This window comes from Neopelma chrysocephalum, unplaced genomic scaffold (genome assembly GCF_003984885.1).
Source record: "Neopelma chrysocephalum unplaced genomic scaffold, ASM398488v2 Primary Assembly neopelma1_24, whole genome shotgun sequence".
Lineage (NCBI taxonomy): Eukaryota > Metazoa > Chordata > Aves > Passeriformes > Pipridae > Neopelma > Neopelma chrysocephalum.
In genome coordinates, this window is record NW_020897693.1 from 16,655,926 (window position 1) to 16,668,051 (window position 12,126).

At 35.6% G+C, this 12,126-nt stretch overlaps 1 protein-coding gene across 1 annotated transcript in view; it reads left to right on the forward strand.

Moving 5' to 3' along the window:
• Positions 1-12,126, forward strand: part of MYBPC3 (myosin binding protein C, cardiac) — a 62,222-nt gene that overhangs the window by 16,155 nt on the left and 33,941 nt on the right. Inside the window, exons 9-16 of the mRNA XM_027704936.1 lie at positions 1,901-1,957; positions 2,373-2,375; positions 6,742-6,765; positions 7,329-7,495; positions 8,328-8,460; positions 8,694-8,696; positions 9,109-9,233; positions 9,836-9,941. Of these exons, the coding sequence (XP_027560737.1) occupies positions 1,901-1,957; positions 2,373-2,375; positions 6,742-6,765; positions 7,329-7,495; positions 8,328-8,460; positions 8,694-8,696; positions 9,109-9,233; positions 9,836-9,941 (618 nt within the window). The remainder of the gene's footprint in view (positions 1-1,900; positions 1,958-2,372; positions 2,376-6,741; positions 6,766-7,328; positions 7,496-8,327; positions 8,461-8,693; positions 8,697-9,108; positions 9,234-9,835; positions 9,942-12,126) is intronic.

Here is a 12,126-nt window from a genome sequence, read left to right on the forward strand (position 1 = left end):
TTTCCTGGCACACTCCTTATCATATAGTATCATTAAAATTTTCACTTTATGCCTTTTGGTCCTAATGTCTTCTGCTATATCACAAACAGGAACTCTGAGATTAAATTTAACTCTATGCATGTTAAAGCAATTATTAGGGTCTTATTCTTCAGAAAAGCTAAACCTTGATTGCTGGGCCTTCCTGAAAATTTGATTTAATTACCACTTGTGAACAATAACATGATTAGTTATTCTCCCAGCTGTAGATTTTGATTTCCTGAATATTTGATCACAAGAAAACCTTTTCAAATTTAGGATTATACTAATGATTTCTATATACATTTTATATACATTTTGCCTGCAAACATGGAAAATTTCCTGAAAGTAGGGAACAAAGTGGCCAAAAATACACTTTTTCTCTTTGAGCCTTATACCCAGGAAATTACCTTTTCCAGTGCTATACTATCCTGCAAGTAATCACAGAAGTAAAAGCAATACTTTCTTAATGAAAAGATGTCTTCTTACAACATATTCAAAATTACACAGATTTAAAATTGTTATTTAACCTTACATTCTCAAGCAGCACAAGAAGTTTGGCACTTGTTTCTGTTCTATTTTTTTAACAGTACTGTTAAAATGCCCATCATTTATCTGCTGAGACTGATTTCTTACTTTTATTTTTTCCTGCAGTATTGTTTTTTCCTGACATTCCGATTTATACTTCTACAGACAGACTGATTTTTATTGAAGCAACTAGTACTGTGTATCAATAAAGGCAGCATTATGAGCTACAACTGCCACCAGTACAACTGAAAAAAAAATTCTGCTTATGAAACAGTAATTAGATATAAAGTGTTGCTGCAGGAAGAATATGAATGCTGTGAGATGGCATCATCAGATTCTTGTACTCAAGAAAACAGAGATGTTAAGAGGCAGATGAACATTAATAGTTGAGATGAAAAAAATACATTTTGACTTTCTAAAACCTGTTTGAATGCAAAGAAAAATGCAAAAAAGACTTTTTTTTTTCCTAAGTGGAATAATCAATAGTCATGGAATCCACTGTAACTCCCAATACTTTTCATATCAAATCCCTGAAGTGATATTTTAGGAATTGAATCCAAAAAGTGATTGTAGTGACTTTATACTAAGATTTCAGAGTAGGCCAGTGCTTCAAATGTTCAGAAGCACAGCTAAAACACATTTGATTCAGAACACCAAATATAACATTGTGCATTCCATCCCAGTTCATCATATGTAACGGGCAGAACTACACATCAAAAAACTTCTGCTTGATGCTTCTTGTTCTCACAAGTCAATTCATCACAACGTTGCTTGTCATGATGCTTGTTGAACAACAGCATATTGAACCTCATCTCAGGATCACAGAACTCCTCCTTCAACTCTCCCAAGCACCAATGATGTGACACTTTTTTCAGTGTAATGAATTCTAGAATCACAAAGATCCTTAAGAAACAATTACAGTTGGGATAATACTAGGGGGGGGAAAAGTGATTTTAGGTTGCAAGAAGTTCCACAAAAAGCTTGATTAATGCTGCCCTACATCATAAAAAAAATCTACACTCCTGGAAACTAGAGGAAAGAGGAAAGCTTCTGCAATACCTTTATGGTAACAAATACATTCCAGATCAATACCACCATCAAATTAATACCCTGTACAACTTTATGCACAATGAGTGTAGAAAAATACAAGTTCATTACATATATTTCTTATACCTATATGAAGACGAATATGGACATAGAGCCTAATTAAGTCACCTTCCATGTCAAGGCACATTCTAAGTCATATAAACACATCTACTACCCACCTGGAAAAAAATGTCATCTACATAATATTATAGTCTCACAAGCTATTCCCATCTCCTTCTGAAACTACTTATGATTTTCTATTACTATACAGTGCTGAGGGACACGATGAAGGGGCGGAGTTTGATTTTAGTTCCCTACTGAAAAAAAGGTGAGTAAAAATCCATAGAGTAACCCATATCTATAAAGTAACTGGATTCTGTTGAACTACTCTGAAAACAATAAAACTGGAATAAGTCAAAGTTTCATAAATTCAGAATCCCTGTCATTTTCCTAAAGCAGCTCTAAATGGAAAAAGAATGACAGGTAGTTATGGCAACTTCCCAAAATACACAACATTTGATGCATTTCTGCTAGGTTTATACTGGAGAAAAAAAAAAAAAAAGAGAAAAAATTGTCTTTCCCAAGACAGAAAAGGCCTGGACTCAGGTAATTACATGTTTCCAGAAGGCCTTTCATTAAAAACAAAACAAAAGAAAACCAAACACAACAACGTACAATATCTATCTATAATGCTGCCTTTTACAGAATTTTCTGTCCTACCTTTTCACAATTCTTTGCATCAGAGAGTTGGGAGGACAAGCCTTTTTATTAGATATCTAAATGTTACTATTACACTGTAAAACTATATATTAAATCTTACATGGCTGTTTATTGTATATATGAAATATATCCTATGTTGCATAAATATTATATAAATATTTTTCACTCTTCCATTCTCTCTTAATACTCTTAATTCTTATTTCTTGCTTTTACTTTATTTTTTGAATTTTTTCTCCAATTCTCATCCTTCCTTGACATATCTGTTTTCATAACCTATCTACTTATGTTTTTCTCTTTTTACCAAACTCTTAATCTGGGTGTTTTGGATTCCACTGTTGCCAACAGAGAGTAAGATTTCTATTTCATTTTATTATAAATGCATGGGTCAGACTGAATATAAGAACCATTTAGTTTGAAATAATGCATGCATCTTCGTCTTCTTTACATACAAAGCATGACAAAAATTGCACAGTATGAAAGAAAATTATCAACTGTTAATTTTTGAGACAGAAACGTTTTTAAACAATTAGTAGAAGTTAAGGGTGGGCCATTCAATACAATCAATGTATTTCTCTGAATGTCCTTTGGTTTTCACCATCTCTTTTTTTCACAAGCAGTTTTGAATTTTCCCTGACTTTCCAGATTTTCTCAATAACCCACTGCTTTAAATTCCTGTTGTCATAGTAATTAGAATCAGAAAACTCATTTCCATAATATTATTGCTGGTGCCTGTCAAACAGCCGATTAAGTTTTGTTTGCTTCTTTCTGTTCACTGACCCTAGCCATTCACTCTATCTTTTCAGCACCTGAAGTGACTATAAACACTTGTTACTAGATTCATGTTTTGCAAATCTCAATTTAGTTTAAGTTTAAGCTGATTGCAATCAGCTCCTTGGTTGTTGTCGTGAATCTGTGTTCAGTTTCTGCTCAGGTATTGGTATCACTATTTATAAAAAGTGTTTTATCCTCACAAACAGCACAGGATCATGTAGAAATATGAAGGAGCTTGGTTACAGAGGCAATAAATACACAATAGTCTCACTATTTCACCCAGGTTAACTCACCCAAATTTCAGTGGGACAAGCAAGGTCACAGAGGTATACAAAGCCCTGTGCTATGCAATATGCAATGCACCCAACTATAGGCGAATTCTGGCTTTGCAGTAACACCGCAACCAGAACACTTGAGGGGGCCAGATAAACAAGACAGGAAGGACACTTATCAAACTTCCTATAACTGACATTTATATCAAAGTTCCTTGTTTCAGCATGACCCAAATTGTTGTACACACACTCTAATTTCTATAGAAAATGTAAACCAAAAAAGAATTGCTAGTCTTTTAAAAAAAAATTTAAATAAAGGGACGCCAACATGAAAATATTTGCATAATTTCATACAGAGTCTCCATCTGAAATGAGATGCTGAATACTATGAATCCGCCTCCTAGCACCTTTCCCTTTTGCTCTCATAATTGGTTTTGAGCAGTGATCAAACTCTAAAAGGGAGTAAAAATCTCCAGTACTTACAGAAATATTCAATTTGTGGATTTAAGTATTCATTATTTGTTAGACTAGAAATACAATTAATTAAAAGAATCTCATCAATTTCACTGCATTTTATCAGTGTTTTTGACATTTCTTGACTTATAAATCTCTGCTTAGTGAATTTAAGCATATAAATTCACTGTTTCTAGTTGTTTTCACAACCACTTCAGAAGTAATTTGTGGATCCTTCAGGCTTTGCACACCTCAAGTTGAAGACCACTCTTATATTAATGATGATAAATAGGTATAAAACCTCATCACAGAACGGAAGAATTTTTCATTAAAAGAGCATGGGAAAAGGTACCTCATGCTGAGGATCTCTCAAGAGCTATGTAGATTCAAATAGAATGAGGATTATTCATTTACCACTTCTGCTTTGTCGCACCTAATTTACAAGTGTCCCTCAATCCAGAGGTAATGATCATTCCCACTACAATAAAGAGCTTCATTTAATACTATATCTCCTATCACTGTAATTTAATTAACTGGTGTTGACATACAGATGTCATGGGCCAAGGAGAGGTCATTGGGAAGAAGAACGGAACAGCTGTCACGGAGCTATTAAATGGGATAGCGAGCAGAGACCTTGAAGGAGGTGACAGCTGACAGGGTCCAATCAGTTGACAGTAACAGGATAGGAAGGAACCATTTCTGGGATGTACAAAACTATTTTTAACCCCTCCACATATGTTTGAAACATATCAGCTGCATATTCCATTTACAGCAGGTTCACTAAGCTGCATCATAATGCCCCCAAGTCCATAGTTAACCTATGAGGTGATCACTCTGAATAAGGACCACCAACATCAGGGACAGTAACATAAGTGTGGGAGAAACTTCAGGAGTCCAAGCGCTCTGTTAGTTTTCGTACACTGCTTAGTTCCTGTAGGTAGTGGAAGAGTACAGCGTCCCTGTGCAAACTCTGTGTCTTTATGGGATCAAAGAGAATGCAAAATAGTGAAAAGGAGTACTGGGATGGGGAAAACTTTGCTCAAAGACTTTTTTTTTTCTTTTTCAGAATTCAGTTAAACAGTGTAGAAATAGCAACCTTTAGCTTTTAGTATCATTTTACATACAACTCACAAGCTTTTTACTGAAATCAGAAAATATTAGTATTTCCAAGAAAGAGACGATATTCTTTCTTATGTTCAAATTTCTTGTACTGTATACGCCAAAATATTATTGCCAGAAAAAACAATGGGATGCAACAGAGTGATGCAAAAGCTAAAGTTAAAGGAAAAGTTAAGCAAGTCTTCTCAATAGTGAGAGATATTAGACTATGGAATTTCTTCCAAATTGGAAGATTTTTCTCACTATGTACTTAAAAATAACTCACACAAAAAAATTTTGAAAACTCCATGAATACTCCTATCTGTAAATTTTCAGATAAATAGGGGATATGTACAGACAAGCCTATAAGTATGCAGATGGACTGAGAGACCACCAATATTTATATAATATCTTAGGGAAGATAACATTTGAATCTGTTAAGTGTTTATTATTTTCTATGATTTTATACTTCAAGATACAGTTTCTCCACAGAATTTTAATTTTACTAGTAGAAATAGTTAAACACATATTTGAAATATTTTATGCCCTTAGTTTTATGTACTTATATATCTATTTTAACTTACATGTATTTAGAAATATTTTAAAGTTACTCATTGGTATGACCAGGGCAATTAACCCAAGAACTGTCTATGTTGAAAAAAATCTTGGTCTATGTGGCAAATCAGTTCAATTTACCTACCTTCTGCTAGGCAAAACTACAAATCATTTGTAGCTGCCTCAAACTAAATGATAAGTGTATGGAGAAAAGGAATCCTGATTAAATTTGTGGGTGATACAGATGCACTGTTATGGCAAAGCAAATACCCAGCACGCTTATCGCAAGCACTCCAAACTTCAGCTACTCCTATCAATTCAATGAGTGATAGAGAGGATTTAATGCTTAGTGAGTGCTAAACCACTTCAAAGATATAAGATATTGCATACCATATTTCAGCTCAAACTCACTGAGCTGAAATCCACTTCTCTTGCTTCCTTTCTGTTCAAGAGCAACAAGGGTGCTGGAAATCCCAAGCCTGGACTGTAGTATTTTAATAAACATAGCGCTCTCATTACAAGCCAACCTTTTTCAGGAAGTAAAAGGAGTACCAGAAATGTTTGGTTATACCTGCTGTCTGGACTGACCATAGTAGTACTGTTAAGAAGCAATATTTCTCATAGACTAATTGGACTGTTCTTTTCCTGAAAAAAATGGAAATACATCCAATAACATTCCACTTTTCTCTGCATTACCTGTTGCATAATTTGTCTCCTTGGTGAAGTTTACCACTGAATATGGCTTCATTATAAGGCTGTGTTCTGCTGGACTGGAATCTGTTTGATCCTAGTTATATCAGAAAATACAGCCATGGGAAGTTCCTTTTCCTCAAGAAATTTTTAACAAACTGTTATTTTTTCCATCATTTCTCCATTTACCAAAAAGCAAACTATGACAGGCAAAAACTCTATGATGATTGGATATGTTTCCCTGGAAGGCAATCAGTCATAATTAGGAAAAAACAGAAGTGCCTATTGCACTTACAATTTAAATCTTACAGTGGAACCATACAAAGTGTGGGAGTGAGTTTGGTGTCAATACGGATCAGCATTTTCCTTAGGCCTATTTCATAGCATTTGCATGAACTCCTTCATCGCCCTGCTACCGAAGGACAGGCATGTTCTGCTAAGGGTGAAGATGACATTCATGGCTCTTTTATATTAACATATGATGCCCTCTTTCTTGCCCACGGGGATGCTGCGTGTTTTTCCGAATGGTTCTCTGCATCATTCTGGAGTACAGCAGCTTCTTGCGCTCCGTAAATCGGTAAGGTTATGCCAATTTCTTTTTCTATTTACAATCTTTTAAATAAAAAATACAATAGCAGAAAAAGAATGCCTTTCCCAAAGCCAGATAACCAAATTTTTCCTTGGTTTTACTAAACCAAACTTTAATTCTTCCAGAATCACTAGTTCTTTGATTAAACTATAAAATAAGAAGTCCATTGTAAATACTGTTGCCACTACTTACCAGTCTTTTTATAGTTTACTATACCCAACAACTGTCTTTACAACAAGTGATAAATGTTTTAATAATCTGTGATTCTTTCTAGTGGGTTTAAAGGGAAGTTAAAATTTATTAGTTTTGGTTGTTAGAAATAAACACTTCAGGACAGCAATTGAATTTTAATCACTGTATATATAAACGTAAGTAAAACTAGTCACTAATTTTATTTCATTATTTCAGGTAATAATATAGTAAAAAGTTAGATTGCTAATTTTTTTTTAAGAAGAAATGGCTTCATCAAGCCAAAACGTAGCTGCTGAGCCTAGAGCTGTTTTTAAATACTCTTAATAGTGGCACTCAGAGACACTAATCCTTTTCTGCAGAGGTGAAGCAAAATCTGAATCACAGTCTGACGTTGATGTCTGGGACATCCTGAGGAAAGCTCCTCCTACTGAATATGAGAAAATTGCTTTTCAGTATGGTATCACAGATTTGCGTGGGATGCTGAAGCGCCTCAAACGCATAAAGAAGGAAGAGAAAAAAAGCACAGGTTGGTGAGATGTATTTATTCTAAATATAGAGTTCATGTCTTCCTTTTTGGGAGTTTTCCAAATGTTAACATCAGCTGGACAGCAGCCAGATACAAGAGCATGAGAAATAGGAGTTTCCTGTTCCAGTTGTCACACAGTCTTTATATGAAATGCTGATTACCAAAGATTGAAGCTAAACCCAAAGTTCTGAGGTACCTTGCTCTGAAACTCTGGATATACTGTATGTGATCATTTCACTAGTTTCTTCAGCTTGGCCCCTTATATTTCCCTGAACATAAAACAACAACATCCACTACTTGCCTCCACCCACCAAAACTGGTCAGTATGTCAGGTATCAGTGATAAATACAAAGAATTTAATTTTTATTGGTATGATATATCTGGAATTCTTGAGCCTTTTCTAGTCCTGTGAAGTATTAATTGTCTTTTTGTAATTAATTAGTTTTAAAAGTCTGAAACAGAGAAGGTAAACTGCCATTTGTCAGTACTGAGATTAAGTATCATTTTCCTACGTGGGCAGACGTAGCTGCAACTCTATTTAGGATGTGTTGAAGTACATATTCACATCTCATTTAGAATATTCTACTTTGCTTATTTTAGTTTATAACACATGCTCTTCATCCTGTGTTAAGGGAAAAAACAGAAAACAGTACAGGATGAAGAACAGACAGAAATGGTAAAAATTCAAACAGTGATGCAGAAAGTGAGGAAGGTTTAAGATGATGGTAAACAACAGGAAAAGGAATAAAGATTTATTTCGTGACACAGAATGAGAAAAAAATTTAAGTATAAAAATTATTAAGATGCTTTTTTTAATCATTCTTCATCATAGCATTCCTCAAGAAACTGGATCCAGCTTACCAAGTAGACAAAGGGCAAAAGATTAAATTAATGGTGGAAGTTGCCAATCCAGATGCTGATGTGAAATGGTTGAAGAATGGACAGGAAATCCAAGTGAGCGGCAGGTAAATTAGAAATACGAGAAATCCAAAAAGGAATGAGCTACATCTTGGACAAAGTGGAAAAACTAGTTTTTCTTAGAAAGAAAGGAATAAAATAGGGAGAAATAGGAGCTGAGAAAGAATCTGTATGGTGCTATGGCTCAGAGGCAGTTTGCTGTTCTCATGACTTTTTCTTTTTCTTCCCTCTGCTCTATTTATCTGCACGTGGAACCGGATGCTTACATCTACGTACTTAGCAAGTAAGTACTGAGATTATATTCTGATTTTTCTGTGTATATCCAGAGTTCAAAAGTACTTTCTCGTGATACAGGATATACTTCAGTGTAACTTGTTTGCAAAACCAATTTTCAATTATTTTTGCTGAAGCTATTTTTAATGGCAGGCAGGCTAGGTCTTAGAAGACCATTCAGCATCATTCAAAGGAATTTGTATTTCTCACACTTGTATTCTCCAAAATTTCCTATGCTAGTTTGTCAAACACTACTGCTGTCCACTGCACCAGGACAGGGATATAAGGGCTCAAGTCCTAAGGCACCTTGCCACTGATGTCAGAAAAATAGTAGGAATCTTTTTCTTTGCCAGGCAGGAGAAGACATTGACTGAGTTCAAGAGGGTTTTTTTCTGATAATTACATTTATATTCTCTTTTCAGATATATTTTTGAGGCTGTCGGAAATAAGAGAATACTGACCATAAACCATTGTTCTCTGGCCGATGATGCAGCATATGAATGTGTGGTAGGGGATGAGAAGAGTTTCACAGAACTATTTGTAAAAGGTGAGCAATGGAAGTAAAAGAAAAGAGATCTCCCCTAACATTTAGCATTGAACTACTGTCACCTTCTCTAGTCTCAGATTAATCTCGTAGGAAAGGAAATTTTCAAACATTAAAAAAATCAACAAATTCTGAGATTTACTGAAGGAGATATTTTTCTCACAGTTAAATGAAGGAAAATTTTCCCTGGAAAGGCACAGTGACAATTACCATTAATTCTCATTTGGAAAGTGATTTACATCTTCTCAACAATAGTGCTAGAAACTTATTTCAAATATTTGGTTCTGCTCAAGATAAGCAGGCACCTCAAGTTCTATAAGTCGATCAAATAGTACAGAAAATAATACCTCCGGTTTATAATTTTGGAATATATACAAAAACTGATTAATCCTATGTTTTTATTCTGACTCATGAAGCAAAAACCAGAAGGTCATTTGAAAATTCTGATAATGTGATCTGGCATAGTAAATTTTTAAGTTCCAACACAGAGAGCATCACCATGTATTTGGCTAGGGGCTCTTTCTGTGGAGTACAGAGTGGTGAAATCTACCTCTGGTCTCCAGCCTTTCAGAATACTGTTTTAATAAAATTGTCTTTATTTCCAGAACCTCCAATCTTGATCACTCACCCACTGGAGGACCAGATGGTGATGGTTGGAGAGAGAGTGGAGTTTGAGTGTGAAGTGTCTGAGGAAGGAGCTACTGTGAAATGGTAAGGGAGTAGAAGAAAAAAAAAACCAAAACAACATGAAACCTTATCCCTCCATGGGACATTCCAAGATCAGTGTTTGTGGACTAGACTTGTGGAACAAAAAGGGATCCTACACAATTATTTTAAGGAAAAAAGGACAAGATTGGTCCTCCTCTTGTATGTCAAACATTGAGAAGGAACTGAGGCAAAAATATGACACAAAAACCAAATTAAGCATAGGTATTTTATAGTGTCTCTATAATTTCTTGTTCAGTGTTTACACTTCAGTAATGTCTAACTATTGCCTAGACTAAGCAGATCTGTGTTGTGTTGAGTTTGCTGTGCTTTATGGAATCTTCTGGTCTTCTCCACTGCATTGAGGTGTTTGGGTTTTTTAAGTATTTTTTCTTAGATAAAAAGTTAGTGTCTCTTGAGACAGAGAGGGAACGTATCTGTTGTGGCAATCCTGCAAAACCAGTCATTATGCATATGCAGTGAGATGGATTAAGATGACAAGCATTTAGACCACGGACTGCATTTTTTCTTGGGCATTCCAACTGAGCAGAAGCTGGAAGGTTCAAGCTGCTTGGGCAGGCATGGCAAGCAGGGCTCACATGCCATGTCTTATGCACACTGTTCTCACTTCATTTCTCTACCAGATGAAATTCTCTTGTGCTTGTTAACAGCTTCAGGCACATGGTTATCAAGCATTCCCACAATGCCCATTACATTCCTGGAAAGTGTCAACTAGTAATCTGCTCTCCAAAAGGAAGGAACTGAGAATTTAAATAGATCCCAAGAGCTAGTACAGCATATGCATTGCACTATTAAAGCCTCATGCACAGGCACCCACATGCTATTGTTCAGGAACTGCTTGCACATGCCTGGTCACAAGAGATGGGGACAGCCAGATCAGTTCCTCTCAGAGCACAGTGCAGCTGCCACACTTTGATCTTGTGCCTTTGAACAACTCCCATACATCTTGCAGAGCTGATATCTGTGGGATAGGTATTTGGTGTGACATGGGCAAAACACCAGCTGTCTCAGCCTGAAATACAGCAAGTGGTCAGAAAAACTCATCAAATCATGTCAACAGAAAACTGAGAAGTCAGATATTTACACTGTATTTTACTGGTTTTGTTATGTGAGACTCAGTCAATGCTTTTTGGCAACAAAAGGGAGTATTTTATACAGCGAAGTATCCAGGGAAAACAAGACAGTGTGGAGGTAAGAGTTCCAATTTTATGGCACCTTAGGGAAATGCTCAATAGCTTAAGCCAAGTACAGGCACTAACTCAGAGCACCTGTTAGAGCTCTTGCACCCTTTAAACCTGGAATATGAAATCGCAAGCACATGAACAAAGGCAATTATGTGACTTGCACAAGACAGAAATAAGGGCCGGGCACGGCCATCAGACTAAGGCTTGGAGAATTTCTTATGTGGATCTCTTCATAGTAATCAGGAAAGAATGCTCTCTTGATCACCCAGAAAGGTTTCATATTATTACATCTCTTATGAGGTACTATGGAACAGTTTTTTCTGAACTTCAGATGGTCTTGGAAATTATGTAATTCCTGAAGAAAAAGATGTAATAAAATACATAGTTTTGACCTGATTTTTCTATCTCTGAATGCTGGATATATATCATCTTATCATCTTCTCAGCTACAAACCTTAGTGATGTATATTTATAACAATAAATCTGAGTGTCCCAATTATCACATAGTACCCACATCAGTGATACCTCAGAAGACATTAACCCATTAATCCTTAGAATCCAAAGAGGAAATAGGAAAGCATTTCCAGACAAAGAGGCATTGAGTTGTAAAGTTGAGAACAGATATCTGATCTTGCAGATGTTTAGGACTTGGATAGATTAAACCATGCCTGATCTACCTATTATTGCACTTGTTCTGCTTCAAATGTGAGGCTGGACCGGATTGCCTATGGTGGTCTTTAAACCAACACTTCTATGATTCTATATAATCCTCCATTTACAATTAAATATAAACAGATTCTTATGCTTCATTGCTCCAGTTGCCAAAGGAAGGCCTGTAGTATTACCTTAAAGAGATAATATTACGCTTAAGGTAATATCCACTTTTCACTGCAGCAGTGTATTTATTTTAAGCCAAGTGATATCTGGGAGTTCTTTTTTGAGATTTTACAGTTTTATCACTCCTCTATTGGTCACTACACACCTCTG